Source organism: Protomyctophum parallelum (genome assembly GCF_964188405.1).
Source record: "Protomyctophum parallelum genome assembly, chromosome: 18".
Lineage (NCBI taxonomy): Eukaryota > Metazoa > Chordata > Actinopteri > Myctophiformes > Myctophidae > Protomyctophum > Protomyctophum parallelum.
The window spans coordinates 24,625,120-24,649,305 of NC_139716.1; the positions used below are offsets into that span (position 1 = coordinate 24,625,120).

General features: G+C 41.4%; 2 protein-coding genes across 3 annotated transcripts; both read right to left on the minus strand.

Annotated features, from left to right (window-relative positions):
- Positions 1 to 11,974: 11,974 nt before the first annotated feature.
- On the minus strand, positions 11,975 to 13,558 carry cskmt (citrate synthase lysine methyltransferase; the record flags this gene model as incomplete). The annotated part of the gene is made up of 2 exons (XM_083788894.1): positions 13,424 to 13,558; positions 11,975 to 12,696 (listed from the first exon to the last, which is right to left on the minus strand). The coding sequence occupies exons 1-2, from the start codon at positions 13,524 to 13,526 to the stop codon at positions 11,975 to 11,977; spliced, it is 825 nt and encodes a 274-aa protein (XP_083645020.1). The 5' UTR covers positions 13,527 to 13,558.
- A 1,029-nt stretch (positions 13,559 to 14,587) lies between these two features.
- otub1b (OTU deubiquitinase, ubiquitin aldehyde binding 1b) lies at positions 14,588 to 21,825 on the minus strand. Of its 2 annotated transcripts, none has more exons than XM_083788768.1 (7): positions 21,732 to 21,825; positions 20,497 to 20,558; positions 19,937 to 20,035; positions 17,775 to 17,893; positions 17,347 to 17,431; positions 16,190 to 16,384; positions 14,588 to 15,287 (listed from the first exon to the last, which is right to left on the minus strand). In XM_083788768.1, the coding sequence occupies exons 1-7, from the start codon at positions 21,778 to 21,780 to the stop codon at positions 15,090 to 15,092; spliced, it is 807 nt and encodes a 268-aa protein (XP_083644894.1). In that variant the 5' UTR covers positions 21,781 to 21,825; the 3' UTR covers positions 14,588 to 15,089. The 2 variants fall into 2 exon arrangements, with proteins under 2 accessions (XP_083644894.1, XP_083644893.1); XM_083788767.1 differs by having other exon boundaries at positions 20,497 to 20,561; positions 21,732 to 21,788.
- Between the last annotated feature and the right edge of the window lie 2,361 nt (positions 21,826 to 24,186).

The following is a 24,186-nucleotide window of genomic DNA, read 5'->3' on the forward strand; positions in this document are numbered from 1 at the left end:
AGGTCCTTGCACGCTTGGGGCTTATTTAACTGTTTGTTAACCCATTTTGACCTGAGATCAGATTCTAAAAATGTCTTCTACATCCTGACAGTTTTCTGAAAAAGTTATGTTACGTTTACTATGTCGTTCTTAGATTTTTCAAAAATAGCAGACCTACAAGCTCGTAGCTTGTAGATCTGCTATTTTTCAATAGCTAAAGCATAACATAATGCTAACACCAAAAGGGGTTCCCGCCCAAAATGGTGTTCATTATGGCAGGGGTTGGCCACTCTCTAAGAGTTGGGTAATAAATGTAAAGGTTTCTATGTGATTTAATCGGCCACCGGTCACATTTACTTAAGTAAAAGTATCAATACTGCAATGTAGAAGTAGAAGTCCCGTATTGAAAATGTACTCAAGTAAAAGTACAAAAATATCGGTATCAAGTACAATCCCTTTTATTGACACATTATAAATCCTCTGTGAACCTGAAGCATATTTCAATTTATTAAGCTGACGTCTTGACAGAAAATTAATTGTAATGATAACATTTAGATCAATGTATTAAGCTGTCTTGACAGAACATTAATTGTAATGATAACATTTAGATCAATGTATTAAGCTGTCTTGACAGAACATTTTAATGATAACATTTAGATCAATGTATTAAGCTGTCTTGACAGAACATTTTAATGATAACATTTAGATCAATGTATTAAGCTGTCTTGACAGAACATTAATTGTAATGATAACATTTAGATCAATGTATTAAGCTGTCTTGACAGAACATTGTAATGATAACATGGGTGTTAGAGCTGGACCACTTTGTTCATCTATTTGTACACAAAGACAATTCAAAGTGTTTTAGATACATTTAATGATAAATAAAGAATAATGAATAGGTCTACAACTAGATAAGTAGATATATCTAGACTGGACTGCTTAAATCAGGCTTTAAATAAAAAAAATAGTCCAGTCAAGCCCCGTTCGCATGTGCAGTAGGTTACTGCTTCCGTAAGATTGCATTGGGAAAACATGGTACTGGCTGACAAACAAGTTTTACCCCAGATGTAAGATTTTACGTTCCGGGTCGGCCTTAAGTTTATCAACTGTATCTCGGTTCTGATACCTTTACTTTTTGAGAGAGTAGCCTACTGTTTACAGATACTGTCTCACGCTGTTTGTGGACGGGCTCGACCCAGCTAGAGCCCATTTTGACCTGTGCAGGGATATCCTGACAGGGAACCTCACATCGGAGCTAAAGCGTAGCAGCGTAGATATAGATATACATTGTAATATAGTCTGATAGTCATTGTGTATACTGTACATTGATGTAGTTGTTAGTCATTCGTTAAACTGAACAGCATATAATAACATATAGACTCACCGTTGATTGTCTTCATCCAGCAGGCTGAGCAGGGTGCAGCTACAGACAAAATAATGAAGAGTTGGAGTTATAATAATAATAATAATAATAATGAATAATCAATACAATAGATATCTCTGCTGTCGGGACGAAACTAACCTGTCTCGTTTCGATCTCACAGGATCTTCATCAGGTCAGTATCAGGTCTTCATTTTCACACGTTTTCATGTCAAGGACCCCCACATTTACACTCATTAGCCCCACTAGAAAATAATGCCAAGGAAGCCCCATACAAGTACAGTAAATATATACAGTATATAACAATATACTTTGTTACTTTAAAGATACTTTACAGACATGAAAACTCCTGAATGCAGGACATTCTATAAATGGAGTACTTTTAGCATCTTGATGCCAATACTTTTGTACTTTTAAATACATTTTGAACTCTGGACTTTTCACTTGTAAGAGTATTTCTACATTGCAGTATTGATACTTCTACCTAAGTAACAAATGTGAGTACATTTTACACCACTGATAGCTAACGTTGTACTATTCTATAGTTTGATAGTCATACCACCAGTGGTCCTTGAGGGGGTTTCAGGTGGTCCCCGGCAGCTAAATGATGGAGAGTTGTAGGTAACCAAATGGACCCTTATTAGATCTTAGAGCGTAAAATGATTTTTCATTTTACACCCTCAAGAGTTAAATTGATAAAAATCTAAAAAGAATATATTTTAATAATGTTTGCCTGTTATCTCTCCTAATGGTACCATATCATACAAAATCCAACAATAGCTAAATATTCTAAGTTTTGGGTCTGAGAGGCTGAATGCCATCGAATGGTGGTTCCGTGGATCAAATGCAGAATAAATAATGGGCCTTGATATGAAAAGGGTTGAAAACCACTGCTATAGTTTGATATTGTATACATTGATGTACTGTACTAGTTGGTAGTCATTAGTTAAAACTGAACAGCAGAACATATTGACTCACTACATTAATTAATCTCTCCTCATCATCATCATCATCATCATCATCGAGGCATCTGAGAACAGAATGAAGAGTTGGAGTTATAAAGGCTCAACAGAGACACTTACATGTGTATACAGTATTTGACGTACTAGTTGTTAGTCATTCATGTGTGTATTTCATGTAGTAGTTGTTAGGCATTCTGTGTATATATTTGACATATTTGAACTAGTGTTCATGTGTGTATAGTACGTACCACAACAATACTGGCACTGGTACTGGTTTATGAGCAAACACAGAAAATTACATCCACCTTTTGAATGTCATCACAGTAAAATGATAATGGTTAATGATTTTGTTAATTGTGAAAAGTTCTCAGCAAAGAGACATACAGTAGGGTATGGGTGATTGGTTGGATACTGTGCAGAAGCAGAAGTAGAGTTGAGTATAAAATACAAACACAGAATTAGTTCCAAATAAATGAGAATGTGGTGAAATGATCATTTAAAGCCTAATGAATGCCTCTGTACATACCGTAGCCGTAGCAAGGGATATATAACCCGGGATATGTATTTGGTGCTACGGGTAGGATATATGTTGATTGGGAGCTTACAGACAGAGCCAGCATGGATATCATGAAGATCAGGAAACACAGCTTCATCTAGTAACAGTAATAATGAAGAACATTGCATTTCGTAGCAATTCTGCAAAACATTATTACTTTTATGTTGTATAAATGTATATATGTATATATGTTTTATAGTAGTATCTAATAGTAGTTGTAGTAGTAAACAGAACATGGACTCACCGTTTCAAAGGTCTCAGGCCCAGTCCCCCCGGATTCAATATTGGGCCCTTGCTCTTTTTACTTTACATACTGAGCCTAGTGAGGGAAATCATAACCAGACACAACATAAAATTCATAATAAACGATTATAATTCCACTGCAGGAGTGCCTGACACGCATTAAATCCTGGATGGCCTCAAAATGTCTCAATCTCAAAGACAGAAATCATCATTTCCGGCCTGGACTCTCCCATCCGTCCTCTCCCCCTTTGATGTAGCCTTCAAATTGGACAAATGGTCGTCAAAACCAGCTTTTTTCATCTGACTTCTAGCCAGGACTAAACCATAGTCCATTGACGCATTAATCTCATCCAGATTAGACTACTGTAACTCTCTGTATGTCGAACATCGATCAATCTCTGCTTGGGCGCTTGCAGCTGATCAAGAACGCCGCCGACCGTCTACTGACTGGAAAAACGAAGCGAGACCATGTACTCCAGTTAGAGGTGATAAGGTGACCACCGAAAACAGTGCTTAGTAAATACAGAGAGATGTGTTCTGGTGAGCGGAGAGTCGCTTACCACTGGGGCGTGATGTCATGTTATCACCTAAAACGATCGATTACTTGTTTATTCACATTTTTATTAACAGTATGCAGAATGGGTACATTTCAAACGAAAGCACAATTCAATACAAAAACTGTTACTGTGGACGACACCATGTTTACAACAGGGTCCACCATTTCCAATTCATCAGAACATTTAGAGACGTACAAATACAGTATACACAAAAAAATCAGGAGATCATCATATAAAAAAGTAAAAAGGGAAAAAAAACATATACAGTAAGGGAAAAAGGGTGTGTGTGTGTGTGTGGGGGGGGGGGGGGGGGTTGAATAAGAGAATAAGTAGCCCGCCCACTCTCTGAGTGGACTGCGTGCTTCAGTCTGATAATCAGGCTAGAGAATAAGGGGACTGGGAACAGGTGAGCCAAGTGGTAACTGGAGACACACCTATATGCCCAGTCGCACACACTCGCGCACACACACACACACACACACACACACACACACACACACACACACACACGCACACGCAGACGCACACGCACGCACACACACACACGCACACTACAGAGCACAGACACCGACAAGACAAAGACAAAACAAGGACAACACATCCCTGCCTGGGACTACGACATCAGCCAGGAGAATGAAGCCAGATGTCAATGTGATATTATGGTAGGCCTATGCAATGTGATATTATGGTAGGCCTATGCAATGTGATATTATGGTAGGCCTATGCACAAAGTTGTCTCAGCATTATGGCATGTCATACCGCAGTGTGAATAGCAACACAATTACATCTATTTGGGCCTGCAGTCGAGCTAAGATTACAAACTAGACTCATCTTTGTCTTTGTGAGAAGGCAGTTTGGTGTTATATCATCATCAAATAATTGTATCCGTGTTGTTTTTCCACTTCATTTAGGGTAGTGTTGAGCAAATGTGTTAATACATTTGAATGAAGCAGTGTCTACACCCCTTACCAGGATCACACATTTTGTTTTACAAAACTTACATAGGCTAATGTTTGCCTGCCAATTGACTTACAGTAACATACTGTATGTCCAATCACACATCTACGTCGTATGTATCCAGACAGTTTTCATGAATGATTAGCACAATGTTTATAAATCCTATTTGCCTACAGGAGAACATTCTGTAAGAAAATAGAAGCTCCCTATACTTAAGAAGTCATACAGTATAGGATTCCAATAGACAAATCAAATAGAAAACGAAAAGTTGGAACCAATCTTATTAGATACATTCCTATGAGATAACCAATAAGACACCCTGAGGGCGAGGTCGCATCTAAAACTACAGGTCTGGGAATGCCCATATATGGACCTTTTCCCCCCCTTTTTTTGACGTTTTCGGACCGGGTATGGTCAGCCCAGTTGGGGACCAGGTAGGGCCAGGCCTTAATTTTCGGGCCTGTTGAGAACTCTAGTTTTCGCCAGGCTGCCGGGCGCGGCTGCGCTAATAACTTTGGGGCGTCTTGAGTTTGAATGGACAGGTATCAGTCAAAAGTGATACATTAGGCCCAGGCCGTAGCGTAATGGTCTGGGCACCGGACTGGTAATCCAGTCGCAGTGTGCCGCGGGTTCGACTCCCGGACCCGACACGGCCTTTACTGCATGTCATCCCCCCATCTCTCTCCCGTTTCCTGTCAGCCTACTGTCTGTCCCTTAAAAAAAAATCAATAAAAGGCGTAAGCCGCAAAAAAAATATCTTAAAAAAGAAAGTGATACATTGAAGAGGAAGGATGGGTAGGGAAGGATCAACATCTGGAATGTCAGAACAGGTCAGCTCCATTATATGGAGATCTAAGGGATTGGTTCCACAATCTTTTCTGTCTGAATCCTATAGATAATTATTTTACCAGGGAAAGGATTTATAACTGAAACCTTACAGATTTGTAACTACACAAACAATGTACAGTCTGAGAGTCAAAACAAAACAATACACACAGTATCTTTGTAGATAGTGACACGATCTATAGTTCATCTTTCCCTTTCTTAGCCTTCTTTTGTGGTGGCGTGGTCCAACGTAGTTTGAATTCAGTCGCCTGTTTCCCTAGAGCCAAATTCAGCTGTGAGAGAATACAATTAAGGATGTAATATAGTACCATATATATATATAACATAAATAATTTCTGATTTCAGACAATGTGCAATGTCAGGTCTAATAATAATAATAATATGTAACACTAAACTAAACTAAACCAAACATCATCATACGTCACTGCCGTACCTGCTGAAGAAGTTGGGCTTGTACAGCTGGATCTGCCAAGTCCGCTTCACTCTGTATCTGCATCTTCAGCACAGTCCGTCTGGGGCCTTAGAACGCACATGTACACACATGCAGATATGTTCATTTGGACGCGCACACAGTCACACACAGTCACACACACACACACACACACACACACACACACACACACACACACACTTTCCTCACCTGCATTGCAGATGAAAGGCAGTGCTCTGGAACATTTTGGGGTTAGCCATTTCTTTGTGGAGAGATCCATTGCCACACAGTTTCGTGCGTGTTTGGGTTCTCCTTCTGCCCAATTACGGAAGGGTTTGAAGTTGGTAGGCGAAGGCCATACCCATTCCTTTCCTTCCTTCCTCAAGCCAATCCATGCCCTTCCTACGTTCAAGAGCTTCTGTACCGCTTCATTCTCACCTGGAGTCTCTATTACAGCCAAATCCTTGTGATGTGCTTGACAGAACTCCCTGGCCCTGCTGTGATTTTGCACTGCATGCACATTATGGTAGGTTTTGTTGTCCCCCGTTTCTAGTTGGGAAAGATGAGATTTTGTAAGTTATTCGGTATTATTTAAAAACAAGATGCACACTATTAGTTTACAGTGCTTTAAATACTCACGATTGAAGCAAACAAACTGACTACGTATTTCTGAACACTGTTCGTTACTCCATTGTCCATTGGCATACATAACGACACAATTCATCATTAGGTCCACAGCTGGCTGTCCATTTTGCCAGTTATAAAACTGGCAAGGCTGTTTTGTGTCATCTACTGACCACCACCAATAAGACATATTGAGCCTCAGTCCTAGCCAGACCAATCCTTTGTTGGATGGTGTGGTTATTTTATCCAATATGGACTGTTGGGTTTCATCCTCTACTGTGGCCAAGGTAGTGTCCCTATCTCTGCAGTAGCTCAGTGCGTCGTCCCAGCCCTTTTTGTGGTGGACAAAATCATAGTCGTGGTAGGAATGAGAAGGGATGATGCCGAACCCTGGGGAGAAGAGTACTCTTGTCATTCATTTTAACACACATTTGATTGATTGATTTCATACAATCAGTCACAAGTAATCAAATACAAAATTAAACAAATTAAATATTACATGTGTAATGTAGAGTGTAGTAGGAAGAAGTAGGCTATGCCGCTACACTAATTTATTCCTATCCCTTCTCCGGTCAAAAACGTATATACAACTTTCAAAGTAGCTAAATAAATCAAACAGCAATTATTACACAAGAACAAAGCCAATAATTATTGACATTCATATGAATGTACCCAGCAAAAATGTCATTCCATATTAAGTGTTGAAATACTTTCAAATTTTCACGCGATGAGGAAATGTTGCTGTTCTGTTTTTGTTTAATGCTTTGAAAGGTTGTATGATGTTGTATCTCGACGACACTGCAAATGAGGGTGACCTCAATGTCTTTCGAGAATTAATAAAGATTTTAATGGGATTTTTGAAAACTTTGGTTTCAGTATGATTTGACAGTGAATTTTGTATTATTGTTGAGCTATAATTCTGCTGAAAGCACAATTTGACTTGATAGCCATTAAAAGTGAATTTTGAACAGAAACCCTTTGAACATTTTGATTTACTGAACTAAAATCAAAGGTCCATAACTTCTTAGCACTAGCAGTGACATAAATATTAAAGCAACCAAAAAAAAAAGAACTTGAAGGTGGATTTATCACCTGGACATTTGGATGAAACACAATCTGGTAATTATTACCAGCACAGCAGTAACAGAAAGTATGCAAAGTCTACGAGTTTAGAATTCAATGTGCTAAACATCCAACACCACCAGTATGGTCTCTTTAATGTCTCTGAAAGTAAACCTCACCTGAGAGCAGAAGGATTAGCAGAAGCATCTTCACCTCACTTTTCGCAAAACATTCACAAGAAACTCTGAATCCTGAGTCTAAACAAAACATACGAGAGATATTGTTAAAGGCTTTAGGCTATCCAATCAAAGTGGATCAAATTTGCATCCTTTAGAAAAGCCAATTCACAACAACCTGAGACCAGGGTATTTCTTTGTTTCAATGAAAGAGGCAAGATTATGTTCTTAACAGTTTTAACATAAATTATTAGGTATTTTAAATAAAACAAATGGCTTTTCAGAGAGAATTAAAGTGCATTAGGCTTACGTCAATTTTCTTTTACTTTTACTCAAAACAAATATTGAAAAAATAAATCTCATGGTAATTTTTCCAGTTCCATTTGTTTCACTTCATTTAGATTACAAAATCAGCTGAAGGAAATTAAAGGTAGGCCTATACACAGGGAATGAAAGGTGCACAGATTTAAACTTTAAATATTTTGATTGTAGTGTAGTTAACGGTGTTAATTTTTTCAGAATATTTTGATTTAGTCTTAGTCTTTTGAATAACACACACCATTTAGTCTTAGTCCTAATTAGTCTTCTGAAATAACAAAATTAACACTGGTAGTGAAGTGGTGATTTTCATCAAGCACAAGTTCTTATTGTGTTTATCATTTACTTACCTACGTTGAAACTGTCTACACTGCCAGTTCTTCCTCTTTAATCATGGTGTGAGCACTGTCCCGTCTTCCTTCAGATTGAGACCAGGTGCAGTGTCCCCTCAGGTGAGTATATTTCTACCCACAAGGAAGGAGCATACACTTTGGTCAACGCCTGATGTTTTACATGCGCTTTATAAAATTTACTTAATCAGTATAAGGCTCTCGTGCAATCTGAAGACATTTGCAATTGTGTTTAGGGAAATTGAAAACATCAAGTGTAGTGCAGCCAGGACATGTTTTTTGGTACTGCAATAAGGGTTCAAAACAGATCGACGTTTGTTTTGGATGAATTCAAAGATACTGGGGGCGGGCGCCCGTTGGTCCAGGGCCAGGCGCATGCCACATATAGGCTCTGGCCTGACAGAAATGTCGCATGTTTGAGTTCCGTTCATGACGTCCTTTGCTGCGTGTCTCACCCCTTCTCTCTCTCCTTCTTTCCTGTCTATCTTCATTTGATACTAATCATACTATCAATAAAGGCAGATAAGCAAAAAAAAGATCAAATCTTTAAAAAAAAAGATACATAATAATAGGTATCAATCACTACAAGAATCTGAGAGTATTGATGGTTCAACCTCATCAATACAGTAGCATCATCATTCAATGTTTATAGCTGTGGTCAGTTCAGCTTTCTTCAGTGTTCCAAAAGTACAACATGAAGTACGGTACAGTAGGACAACTCCTCTCATCTACTGTAGACTGAGGTGGTAAATGCAAAATGTAAATTATGTGCTTCCATAATGATGATGATGATAATTGCAGTCTTATGCAATTGAAACAATCTACCAGTGGCCATTTGGTAAATGGTGCATTTATATAGCACCTTTATCCAAGGCGCTTTACATAGATTGCGCATTACATTCACCCATTCACACACACATTCATACACTGATGGCAGAGGAAACCATGCAAGGCACCAACCAGCACATCGGGAGCAATTAGGGGTTCAGTGTCTTGCTCAAGGACACTTCGACACCAACTCTGTTGAAGCCGGGTTCGAACTGGGAACCTCGCGGTTCCCATCTGGCCACTCTATCCCTAGGCCACCTCCACCCATTTGGCAAACAAAGAAAACATAGTTTACGTCCCACAGGGTGGAGACCCCCTGGCAGACCAAGGACCAGATGGGGGTGGGGTTATGTCAGGACACAGGTAAAGTGGCCGGTAGAGCAGCCGGATGGGAACCGGGAGGTTCCCAGTTCGATCCCGGGCTTCCCTAGAGTATAGTTGTGTCAAAGTGTCCTTGAGCAAGACAGTGAACCCCTGATTGCTCCTGATGTGCAGGTTGGTGCCTTGCTTGGTTTCCTCTGCCATCGGTAGCTCTGGTCCAAAAGGCTATAGCGTTAGAATGTCAAAGTATAACTCACAGTGTTTTGCCTATACGATACGACATTGCTTGTTCAAAACAAGGCTAAAGATTGTAACAGTTAGACCCTTTCTACCCTTTTATCTCACCATGTGCTTTTATCTATTTTATTTAATGTTAGAAAGATATACAGTATTTAGTTAGACTAACTAAATACTATATATCTTTCTAACATTAAATAAAATTGATAAAACTGGTATTTTATTGTGAGAATATCGGTAAATCTATAAATTGATCAATATATATTATAAGATCATTCCATACAGGCCAAGGGACAGATAGGGAAACAAATGATTCTTTAGAACTGACCATTTCTTATTCAAAACATTTAAATTAAAGCAGGATTCCTATTGCTGCTTCTCTTCCCAGATTTGCTTTTGTTAGAACAACAAACCTTAACCCAGTTGAAACCATGTACCAGTGATGGTCTATGGTAATTGATTATGCACCAATCTTTGAATGTAAATGATGCATCCTTGCATATGTGAGTACAGCCACATCCACACTAAAGCACTCATACCTGCATGGGACACCTGGTCCTTTGCAATATTGACCACAGTCTGAGGATATGTTGGTAGGGCGAATAGGGCTGTTTTGGCGAATAGGGCTGTTTTGGTTTGAAAACCTTTTGTAGTTTTGTTACATTTGCACCTATAGCATCCACCCTACTCTGGCATTTTTTAACCCTTAAATGGAGACATAACATAACACTTCTGACCATGATTTAATTGTTGCGAAAAACTATGATAGACATCCATGTTCGAATACACAAATACGAATAGCAGCAGTCCATCTAGGTGGAACCTAGGTTCTAATAGCACTCCTAGTGCTATTAGAATACATTCACACATGGAAGGAACAACTTAAAATGCCATCATTTTGTTTTGCCAGTTGACATACTACTGCACTTACATTCAAGAGCGACATTGAGGTGGTATTCATTAGTAGACCAACCAGTTCTGTTTGAGCTTTACCCACCTGAGCACCCTTGTAATAACAGAACTGGTTTACTGGGAGGATGAGGCCTAAAAGGATGACTACAGAAGAGGTATGGGGAGCCTCAGCGTTGATGAACAGAGCTGCAATGACCCACATTCATGAAACGGGCATAATTATTAATTATTATAAATTTGTATTACCACTTACGCTCTATATTTTGTTGGCCTCCCAGGCTCCCAGGCTCTATACCTCCCTAGGCTCTATACTAGCTAGGCCCCCTCCTGCGTCACACTAAATATCTTCCCCGAAAATAGACAATTTACAATCTCATATTGCACAATGCACATGCACGTGTGATGTGGTCTGATATTGAGTGTATACATATAGGCCAACCCTGTGGCCCCTTTGGGTGCCAAGGTATAAAAACACATGGCCAAAATTCTGTACATAATGTTGTAATGAAAAGCTGCTCGTCGAGTATTTTGCATTGTGTTTGTGCATGTGTATAGACTTTATGAACGGCTATTAATCGGCTAAAAATAGCAGATATACAAGCTCACATCACGTCACTTCGTGCCACACGGCGAGCTTGTACAGCTGCTATTTTTTAACTCTGTGTGAGAACAACTGATTTAGAAGGCATCTGTAGAATCGGCCTCTCAGGTCTTAATAATGGGGAAAGTACTAATATAATAATTCTCTTCCGCATCTGATCAACAACACACACTGTATTTGTGCAATAAGATGAGAGCCACACTACAGTCTTTGTCTGAGTGGTGCAACCACTCCTATACGGAGGTTTGTGTGTCTCTGGCTGTGTCCGAGCACGAAAATAGTGTTTGGTTGGTTTTCATCACTGTTGTGGAGCCCCCCACCCACACAATGATTTTCGGTGTGACAGTACAGTACAGTGACAGTACAGTTCACTATGCTTTGTGCGTCTCTGGCTGTGTCCCTGGGTCCCTGGCTGGCTGGCTGTGTCCGAGCACGAAAATAGCGTTTGGTTGGTTTTCATCACCAAGTGTCACTGCCTAACACACACACACACACACACACACACACACACATATTAACTGTATGTATAATATGTATATATATATATATATATATATATATATATATATATATATATATATATTCGCTGAAACCAGGGCGGCCCCAAACACAACAGTTAACAAACTAGTGACTATACACCACGGGGGCGAGGGACGACCTGGTAACAGTAGTAGCACACTCCCCGCAACTCCCCGACGTCATGCACCGTCACGGTTGCCGGCAGCCCCCCCCCCTCCTCCTCCCCCCGCTGTCCCCCCCGTGCCTCCGTCTCCAGCCACGGCAGCCTGGCGTCCGGGTCCTCGTCGGAGAACTGGAGCAGAGACCCGGAGCTCCGCAGAGCCCTGAGGCACTGGCCCAGCACGCGGCCGGCCTTCCCGCTCCCCTCCCTGGACCTCAGCAGGGCGTCCACGGTGCCCTTGTCCACGACGAGGTCCAGGCTGCGCGGGCCGAAACGCGCGTGGAGCTCCGCGCAGTCCAGCTCCAGGAACTCGAGCCGGGAACGAGGGTTCTGAGGTTCTAGGGCCTGTTGTGCGTGTTGCTGCTGCATGAGAGCTACGGCCACGGGCGAGATGTCCGCACAGGTGACGTGGACGGGGACAGGGGAGTGCCTGTATATGGAAGGCCCCACCGCCGAGGTTCCGCAGCCCAGGTCCAGGACTCGGAGCAAGCTGGTGGAACCCGTACCTGTGCTCTGGGACTGGAGGGACTGCAGGGCTGGCAGGATGAAGCTGCGGACCGAGTCGAAACCAAAGAACCACTCAAAGTTCTTGAAGGCTGCTGGCGTAGCGCTGGCGTTTTCTGTGTAGAACCGGTCCCAGGTCGCTTTCTTGTCCATGTTCTCAATTAGTTCAGCTATGAATTAGACACAAAAGTATATATATATATAACAAACCACGTGCAACCCAGTTTCTTCTCAAACAAGGGATTAAATTAATTTCGCTCCTATGCCATTGAAATGTGGAACGCCCTACCAACAGTCATTAAGACATGTGATTCCCTTGACTCCTCTCAAATAGCAGCGGCTGAAATTCGAAAATAGTCTGAGCTCCCCCATCCCCCCCACTTCCCCACACTACATGTTTTTCCATTTTTTGCTTTCTTGATATGATGATTTGCTGTTTTTCTTTTAATAGAAGTGTATATTTGTAGTCTCTAAATGTTCTGATGAATTGAACATGGTGGACCCTGTTGTAAACAAGTATAATGCTTAATCGTGATGTCCACAAACAGTTTTTGTATTTGTAAGTTTGACTTGACTTTGAAATGTACCCATTCTGCATACTGTGAAATACAATTTTCATACACTGTCAAATACACTGATAGAATTTAGAATGAGCTTGAAGCCTGCAACAGAACTCAACCAACAGTGTATTAAAGTGTTCACACATAAACCACAGACATAAACCCACAGTCATATTATGTATAACTCTATGCATAAACCCAGTGACCTAGTGACATATTAGCCCAAACATTTGGGCTAGTGACATATATAACAGCTAGCTAATGTTAGCTAGCTAATGCATGCAATGATACTTAACTTTGGGTAAACAAATGAAAACCCACATTCAACCAAACGTACCTATTAGAGAAGAATGGTGCCGAACACATGCCGCCACTGTCACAGCTTTCCATAGTCGCCTAGTTTGCAAACAACACGTTAGTCTGTTTGAGAAGAGAGCCATGCTTGTTGTCCTTCACGTCAACATGAAATCCCATAGCCTGTATGGCCCGGCCGCCGGCTGGGCTGTAATTGGCTAATTGGTTGCCAAAACAACCGCACATGGTGACAAGATTTGTTATACAGAATTTTGTCATTGTCTGACTATACATTATAATACAGGGGTTTTCAACCAGTGGTCCGGGGGTTCCAGGTGGTCCACAGCTAAATGATGGAGTTTGTCTTTAACTCTTGAGAGCGTAAAAATAAACCAAATGGACCTTGGCTTTAAGGGTTTCATTTTACGTTCTCAAGAGATACATTATTGTTAAACATCTGCATTTAAACTAGAGAATGAGGAAGAATTGTTATTTTGATCAATGTTTGCCTGTTATCTCTCCTAATGGTACCAACATCAATAATATTCTTCAGTTTTGAGGCTAAATCTCATCAAATGGTGGTCCGTGGATCAAATTGAATGCCAATAAATAATGGGCCTTGATATAAAAAAGGTTGAAAACCACTGGTCTAATACTTGATTTGAGCCGTTTCAGTTTTTCAGGGGTAACATGATTAATTTAACCAACAAAAGTTGATTCTAGTCACTCTACTGAAATTAAACTCTAGGTTTAGCGTATTTGGAAATTAGCACAGAATATGTATACATATGGATAAGTGTCAAATAAAATGTATTGGCAAAAACTAGTTGTTCTTTCGGGGCCAATTAAGATACCAACTACGACTAGCTTGAACTCAGTATCCAATCGTCCCCCTGCGCCATCTGCTGGTGAATTGTTTTGTATATTGGCTGCACAACTGCAGCATGCAAACTCGTTGACAAAGACCAACTCTGTCCACAGATCATGGTTGTTGTGGACATCATGGCCAGTTACTTTTATTTATTCACCTGGCAACATATGTACCTTCAAGGCATACAAGGCATTTTTTTCAAAAGCAGCCATCAAAGTACCCTGTTTTTAATATTTTCAGTCAAATACCTGCAGTACATGCATAGAATGTTCAGTCAATTAATCATTAGTTAAAAAGGCTTAACTTTTCTCCTAAAAAGTCAACTTCACACAACAATTAAGATGTAAATCCCTTTAATAAAACTCAATGAAACGCAGTGTAACAAAGGAAAATAATCCAACAAAAAAGCAAGTAGATAACATTTACAACCACAAAAGAAAAAAAAAAGAAAAACCTGTACAACTCTAAATGCCTGGAGTCACTTCTATTCTTCCAAAGATTTTTTTTTTCTTTTACATTTTCTTTTTTTTAATTAACCATTTTGTGATGATTTGGGGGCAAAGAAAAACTTTGGAGTGAGGGATAAGGTAACGTATCATTGTTTTTTTGTTTTTTTTTACATATTTAGTTCTTCCTCTCAAATAAGTGTAATCTTCGTACACATAATATATGCATCGTAAACGTGGCTGTTTTCTTTTTCTCTTTTTTTGGTATTTTTTTTTTTTTACCCACTATTGTCGTCTACCGCGGTGGTGGGGGGCGGAGGGGGGGACGGGGGGGTGGATGAGGAGAATCTGTTGATCGGTGGAAGGGGTAGTTTGAGGTTCAGCAGGGCTAGTTATTTGTATAAGATGTCATAATGGCCGGGTCTGTAGAGGAGGAAAACGCGCGGTTCGCTGCCCTCGGGGAAGACGTGGTGGTTGACCGTTCCCCCCTCGCCCCGGTCCATGTACTCCACCAGGATGGACACGTCCAGCGCCTGCGCCAAGGCGATGATGTGAATGTGGTCGCTCTCTTTAGACATCGGCTCTACCTCCTGGTGGGGGGGGGGGGGGGGGGGGAGTGGGGTGGGGAGAAGAGAAAGGGTGCTTAGTTTTTATGGTGGCTGTGCATGAAAAGGGCTTGATGAAGAGCAGCTAGGGTTGAAACTAGTGCTACACAATTAAAGGAGAATTCCATACTAGAAGGCTTTCTTACCTTTATTTGGTAAGAAATAAATGTTGGTCCAGTGTGCGTATTGTTGTTCAGCACCCGTACACTACTTTATTTTTGGGTGGGGTGTGCGTGCTTCCCTTTGGACTGTATTTGAAAAGGTCTTAACCACATGAAACCTATATACTGTTTACCGGAATCCCTCCAGGCCCAATACAGAATACACAGAATTAATACAAGAACATTCTCCCCAAAAAACGCCACCAGGTATTCCTAATCCTAACCATGTTCCTAATCTTAACCTCAGTAAAACAGCCTAAACCAGGTAATTCCTAATCTTAACCTCAGTAAAACTGCCTAAACCAGGTCATTCATAATCTTAACCTCAGTAAAACTGCCTAAACCAGGTAATTCATAATCTTAACCTCAGTAAAACTGCCTAAACCAGGTAATTCCTAATCTTAACCTCAGTAAAACTGCCTAAACCAGGTAATTCCTAATCTTAACCTCAGTAAAACTGCCTAAACCAGGTAATTCCTAATCTTAACCTCAGTAAAACTGCCTAACACGAACTTTATTCCTCTTAACCTCAGTAAAACTGCCTAACCCGAACCTTATTCCTAACATAAAACTCATTAAACAAATACAAGAACGGAAATATCAGTCAACACACCAGTGGAGGTACAGTATTGCGTCATATTTATCTATACCTCTGCCCTTATTACTAGGTCTGGGTATACATACAAGTTTTGATCAAATGCAGTTCACTGGTTAAGGAGAACCCACCTGCTGGCAGAACTCCTTGACGGAGCGCCCGCCCTCTATGAAGTGCTGGAAGAAGGCGTGCTCTCGCTGGAGGTAGCCTGACGTGAGCAGTCGCAAGTACACCACCAAATAGTCTGAAACGTTCTGGTCGTTGAAGGAGCCGAGAACCTCCTGGAGACTGGGCTGTTTCTCACACAGCTCTATCAGGTCCATAAACTGAGGGGTGAAAGGAAACAAGAGCATTAGCCGTGTTATAATCATGTGGCCGTAAGCTGTAAAGCATGCTCCCACTGTCAATTTATTTGAAAAGATTCCTTTCAAAAAGGCAGCGATTAACACGCCTAGTAATTAATTTTCAATGAGACCTGCGTTTGTTTCTGTACGTGCGGAGAAGTCGAGGGGGCGACAACGCAAGCGTATTTACATGAGCACGGTCCCGTGAAATTGTTGCGCGCGTGCTCGTTTCGTACACACGCACGCGACTGACCAGACCTGGATTCTGTTTAGCTTTGTTGTTTTTTTACGCTTGCGTTGTCGCGTCCCTCATGAGCAGACCTGTTGTTGACACAAAACCTGCTCATGAAGGAACGTTCCACCAATTAAATTCCAACCGTCAACTGCTTCTGACGGAACGCTCCGCCATATAAGCTTTATTATTATATTACATTATTATTTTGCTTGGCCTTTCCTTCTTCAGCGATCCTAGACCGGTTTTGCGCATGCGCACTGCCGTTCACTTCTTGTATAGAGACCGACTGAAAAGCTGAATAACTCTAAATCTAAAAACCTCATGTTTCTATGTCGTTTTTTCTATTTTCTTTTTCATGTCAAGGACCCCCAAGATTATATGAAATAGGCCGCCGACCTCCATCTGAAAATATGATGTTCCAGGGACCCCCCGGAAGCAAAGATTTGAGTTAAAAACGTTCGCTCTGAAAGAATATACGTTCAAAGATTTGCAACACATTTTCAAGATTTTTCAAATATAGCAGCCCTACAAGCTCATAGCCCTACAAACTCATAGCCCTCGGTACCGCGCTATGAGCTTGTAAATCTACTATTTTTCAATAGCTAAAGTATAACATAATGCTTAAAACACCAAAAGGGGTTCCATCCAGAATGGGTGTCTCTTCTGGACGGTCTTGTCTTGTTACAGAGAGGCAGCGAACTGAACTCACAGTGTTGTGGAAGTCTTCAATGGTAAACTCAGTGAAGCCCTCATTAACCAGGTCCAGTTTGCTTTTAGCTGCCACTGCTTTGAACCTGAGGAGACAGACAAATATCTAAATCATTAATTAAATCAAAAGATCTTGAGATGGCAAATTTATTCTGCCAACTACTTGCTGTACTGGTTGAATTTGTGCCAGATATTAAAAATAGTTGTACCTTATGTTATGTTTTTGAGTGGTGCAACTCCTACAACCAGCAACCAGGGGGGGGGGAGCTGCACCACTCAGTTCACACGGGTGTGGTGTTATTTTATTACTGGCCAAGTCTGGTACGAGACCTAAGAGGCTAGGGTTGGGGACAAGTCTGGAGAATAACAAACATACAATTGTGGACTTGGGAAGAAAACATCCTCTGGTGGAATTCTCATAACATTCACCTTTGAAGTTCTTTGCTGTCTTCCAGCAGGGACTCGAGATGTGAGAAGCCAAACGCTCTGTAGAAGCAGTTCCCGTCCGGCCGCGTCTTCCGAATGTAGGAATATTTTTTGTGTAGGTCCTGATTAAAAGCAACAAACAAACAAGCACATGACATGATTTCAACCATATAAAACTTTGGCAGTAAATGAACAGAAACGTTTAACAGATGACTTGAACAAGAGAAAGGCGAGCCGACTCTGCCGAGCAGTTAGTTCACAGTTCTTGTGTATCGGGTGCACGGCTTTGGCAGAAATAGTATCTTAGAAAAGATACTATTTATTTAGTCAAATGCCCAACAGATCATACATGACGGACGTGTCGGCCCGCAGGCCTTCCTCAGCGTGAAACATTTAAAGGGCCATAGCATTTTTGTCCCTGATGGTTTACTTGACATACGCCTAGTATATTCCAAAGACCTAAAAAACATTGCATGGATGCACCTGGGACATATCATCAGTGATGTAACCCAACTTCCCAAGGTCATCGGGGGTTTCTGTTTCTCGCAACATCATACCCCTCACTCTGGTGACCCAGCCGGGGTGATCAAGTCCCGACTTACGTCCCAGTAGCTACCCACGATCAGTCCCATTAGGGAAAGACAGGGTCACACAGTCCACCGCTCCCGAACTACTCTGCCGGGACTGGGAGGTCTGGCGTGTGGAATGACTAGGCTCTGTGGGTTGAATCCTGTCCTGGCCCCTCCTACGTCTCACCAGGTCCACTCCTGCCCTCACCAGGTGCAGCGCAGGACCTGTGCGTTGCACCAGACTCCCAGCACCAGACACTTCATTCAGGAGTGGCAGATTATTGAGCCGCAGTGGTTCCGCAGGCTCCACCAGACAGGGGAACGGTGGTGCTGCAGGCTCCGCTTGCGGCTTGAATGGCCCTCCTAAAGGCCTTACCGTGGGATGTTGGGCCTCCTCCTCACGGAAGACACGGTCTGGGGCGCCAACCAATACTGCTCCCAGGTGTCGTCTACATTCCGGCTGCCAACCATCTCTCGGGTGGTCACCAGACTATACCTGGCTGTCACAGGCTACTATAAATAGAACAAACTAAGAACTAAAAAACATTGCATGGATACACCTGGGACGTATCCTCAGTGATGTATCCCAAGGGCATCAGGGTTTGGGGTCTCGCAACATCATACCCCTCACTCCGGTGAATACTGAGTTAGGGAAATACTGAGGAATACTGTGGTTTGTTTGTAATGTAAGGTTAGTTTTTTTTTATTATATCAAAGTTTATTGTGCTATACAGAATCTCTATTACCCGTTAATTAATAACATTATTTTTCACAATATGTCAAATTTGTTTTAAAGGATTTTACAATGACTTATCTCTCTAAACTTCAAAAATACATCATCTCAGCGGACCTTCATTGCATCAAACCTGGTTTGTTTGAGCTGGTACGACACCACACCAGGTTTGTTTCCGCTAGTATGACACCACAGGCACAGACCACACCAGTTGGACCAGCTCAGCACAATGAGCACATGAGGTGACTTGTAATATGATGCATGGTTCACTTCAAATGTGTGCTGGATACATAACAGACAGAATTGACAGCCCCTTCGCAAAGTGATTAGTCCATTGTTGACTAAAAGGATGCACGCTGCTTACTCAGGCATTCGTAGCTGTGTTATTTCTCAATCCCAGGTCTGACAATCAAACCAAAATGGCAAAAATATATCCGACTCCTGTGCATGGGAGGCACATGAGTCGGGTAGATAAAGGTAGACGCCTCTTCCGGCTCTGGGGCGTCTGTATCCCGAGGGAAGGCAACATGGAGGCTCATGGCTGTATTCAACCCCCAGACATACACAAACTTGTTCTTGCACTCCCTATCATAGAGGGTATTGTGGTGGAATGTGCATTTCCAGGCCCGAAATTGAGCACATTGAAAGCAAGCCACTCTAGACACTCTAGACTAGGTGCTGTCAATCTGTCGTTGATAACACCATGAAGAAATGTGACAAATAGTGCTAATAATATTTCCGATACAGTATCGGGACATCTCTAGAAAAATGTTTATGTACGTTATATGGCCAAACAAGCATGTGCACAATGACATGCATTGAAGTGTGGTTCTTGTCACAGTCAGAAGTGAGGTTAGACTAACCTTGATCTTGAGCTGGTAAATAGTGTCCTCCTGGGCATACTCTGACTGCAGAATTGACAGCTCGTGTCTGGCAGACACTAAAGGATTACTGGTGGCAATCTGGACAGACAGGCACACAGAGCACGTATGGAGATTATTAGTGGTATAAAGACTTCGTCTGTAAAGTGTAAAACCAGTGGTTTTCAACCCATTTCATATCAGGGTCCATTATTCATTCTGCATTTAAGCCACAGAACACCATTTGATGACGTTTGGCCTCTCAGACGGCCAAAACCAAAGAATATGTTGTCGTTGGATAACATTTTGTCCACAATTCCATGCTGTATTGACAGCGGTACCACAGGACAGATAAGGCAGACGATCAAAATAACAATAATTTCACATGCTCATTTTACGCTCTCAAGAGTTAAAGATCTAATAATGGTCCATCTGGTAAGGTTGCCAACTCTCCTTCATTTAGCTGCCTGGGGACCACCCTGGAACCCCCTCAAGGACCACTGGTTGAAAACCACTAGTGTAAACAATTCCATTTGGCATTGATAAAATGAGACAGCTCTCACCTCTTGCTGAATTCTGTCTTGCTGAGCAATAATGGCTTCATCATATGCGAGGCAGTTAACTCCTGCTGGCAGAGAGAAAAGGGAACAAAATGAATAAAAGGTGCATTTGGCAGTGGGCCTAATCCACATTAAAGATGATATTAATCGCTGGACGACAAAGCTCAACTAACGCGAACCGGTAATGAGAGACATTTACCCTTATCGATTATCTTAGGACGTCTTCAATCAATAATATTATACCTCAGATTACAAAGTGTTACATAATACATATCCTTTTCATTAAAAAGAAACCTCCATTTTGTGGAATAATGTTGGGAGGTAACAGTGGAAATATCTATAATAAACTATTTTCATTTTCTTACAGTACTGTCACTGGGGTGGTCTTTTGACAGTTGCCATCTTTGTGGCTATAATGCTTAGTGTGGTTTTTTATGTTCTTTCTTTCATAGTGTTTTGATAACAGTTTTGTTTTAAGAAAAGTTACCTTTGTGCCATGATGACCGTCTACTCTGCTACCTTGACATAAGTTACCAATGCCTTTTTTGCATTGTCTTTGTTGTCTTAACACAAGTTGCCTTGTTAATAGCACGTTTCTGGGTCTTTAAAAGGATCTCTGATGAAGTGAAAATGGTGGACGCTGTTGTAAACAAGTGCAGTGCTTCATCATGGTTCGTCCACAGAGTAACTGACTTGTGCTTTCGTTTGAAATGAAACCCATACTGTGAAATACAATTCAAAATTCAAAATAAATCAATCGGGTCAGCTCTGCAGTGGAAATGACACGAAAACAAACAAAAACTACAGTACAATATGTTTTTGACGTGGAAATAAACCTCGCCGGGGAAGAAGAACCACGTACACCGATCGTCCGTCCACTAAACTAACATGTCTTCGTTGAGCTCGTTTTACGCTTTTATTAAACACTCCCAGGAGCCATAAAAACACCATAATGTCATTTTATCAGCGATATTTTCCCTCCTTTGTGTAGCAATGAGCTACGTTAGCAGTTAGCCTGCTAGCCGAGCAGCAGCATCTGGCCCCTGATCTTGTTTATACCGGATTTATTTGGGATTATTTGGGGGGACGCTGCAGTGACAACAAGACAGTTCGCCTGCCGAACAGCCAACGGGTGTCGTCGTGACATCCGACCGCAGAGAGATAAGAGACTAGCCCGCCGCGCTGTGTGTCTTTTTAAACGTTCCTGTCGAACTGTTGTTAGTGTTTTTCTCTCTCACCCTCCAGCTCCACTTGTGATGGTTGTTCCTGCTGCTGCTCCTCCGCCATCTTAGCTGAAGAAGATGTTCCACAACAATTCTGTTTCCTGCTTGTCCTTCTTCTTCGTCTTCTGGATTCCCCCCCCCCGGTGTGGGTAGTCGGCGCGTTGCTGCCACCCCCCACCGCTGTTGGTTTTGGGTACTGCCATAGATAGTGTAGTGTACTGTACTGTACTGCCCACTGATATAGTGACCTTAAAATCTATCTGACCTTAAAGGTCCATGTCTTAATGTTTAAAGGACACTACTTTTTTTTTTCCAACCAAGGTCCATGTCTTAATGTTTAAATAAGTCTAAACGCAAACAAGTCACATGGAATCAGCTGATTTAGATCAGGTTGTTGCATTCAGACCTGAGGCAAAATCTCCTCAAATCAGATTTGAATCAGATTTGAAACCACCTCTGAATGTGGCTCAATTAAGTCACATTGGAAAAAATCTGATTCCATATTTGACCTGTCTGCATGCATTTAGGCCCCGTTTACACTGGCAGACAAATCTAGCCTGAATCAGATCTGTGCCATACAACTGGAGTGGACAGGTTAGTAACCTGGTGTGATGAACATCACTTAGGCCTACAAGTTAATGTAAGGAAAACTGAGGAAATTGTAGTGGATCCCAGGTCTATGGGTGATCACACCACGATCACCATACATGGTCATCATGACATCAAACAGGTCACCTCCTATAAATATCTAGGAGTGCACATGTGGATTGTGATATGAGCTGGCACTCCCATGTGACAAGTATGTGTGCAAAAGTACACCAGCGCCTTCATTTTCTCCGTAGGCTCAGACTTTTTGGTGTAAGTAGAAACATAATGCTGATCTTCTATAGAGCTAGTATAGAGTTAATTCTAAGGTATGGTATCACCAGTTGGTTTGGAAACCTATCCTTATAAATTAGCCAAAATGGCAGGGAAGATCATGGGTATGTCTACACCTCCGATCACCCCCCTGGTCATCTTTTAGCAGGCCACCTTTGGACAGGTTAAGAAAATTGTGTCTGACCCCTCCCATGTACTATACCTTGAGTATCGGCTAATGCCATCAGGTAGGAGGTACGAGGTCCATGCGTGCAAGTACAATAGGTACAAGCATTCCTTTGTCCCTCTGTCGATCACACTCCTTGCAGAGGGCGGACAGGGTAGGGGTCGAAGGTTTTGAGGTGATGTTCTTCCCCTCCTTTGCACTAGGTATGTTGGTGTGTGTTTTTTTAAATGTTGTACGGGTCACTATGTGTGCCTTTGTTGTCTTGTATTGTATTGTATTGTATCTGTATGCTGCAGGGCGGGTCCTTGGGGTCCAAGACAAATTTCTCCCTTGGGAGACAAAATAAAGAAACCTTGAACTTTGAACCTTGTGCCACATCGAGATTTAAATACGATTGATTTAAAATTTTAAATGAGACCAACATGTAACATGACTCATTTAAACAAATCAGATTCCAATCTGGATGTGGCACAGATAGATCTGATCCAGACTAAATTCAGGCTAGATTTGGCTGCCAGTGTAAATGGGGCCTAATAATACCCAAGTATGTATCACTATCCACATCGTTCTTCACGGCTTTCCTTTCAAGCTTTATTTTATTTAATATTTTTGGGACGTCACTGCAATAAATTATGTCTTTTGCAGTCACTTTGGATTTTATTTGACAGAGTTGCAGACGCCGTTAAAAAAATAGCATAATAACAATAGACTAGATAATACTAGATGGTACAAACATTTATTTTCTCGTTAAAGGACTTTACTCTCACTGACAAGTGACGTGTGAAAATAGAGCACATTAATACCCTCCAAGTGTATTTAAAACAAATTAAAAACCCACACAGTCACATATATACTGTAGCCCTCCAAATAATGCTGCTTTTGTACTGTAAAACAAGGCCACTATAAGAGCACAGTGGAACGCAACAGCTTTCATTGTAGTATTACTATACCTTACCATAGGTTTTTGTATTATAGGCTATACTGTTGGACATTGTTTGCACAGTAGCCTATAGCACTGGCAGAGTCTGCTACACCGACATTGTACTTCACACATGCAGTACAAATAAGACTTAATTAAACTTGAATCTAGTACAGTGGTTTTCAACCTTTTTCATATCAAGGCCCATATTCAGCATTTGAGCCACGGACCACCCTTTGATGAGATTTTACCCTCTCAGACCCAAAATGAAAGAATATTTTGTTTTCGTTGACACACAATTCCATAGTCCATACTGTCAGCAAATGTTGATCAAAATAACAATTCTTCTACATTGTGTAGACTTCTTGAAAATTAAGTAATGCCAGATGTTTAACAATAAATGTAAATCTTTAACTCTTAAAAATCCATAATGGTCCTGACTCCTGACTGAGGGTCCATTTGGTTACCAACTCTCCATCATTTAGCTGGGGACCACCTGGAACCCC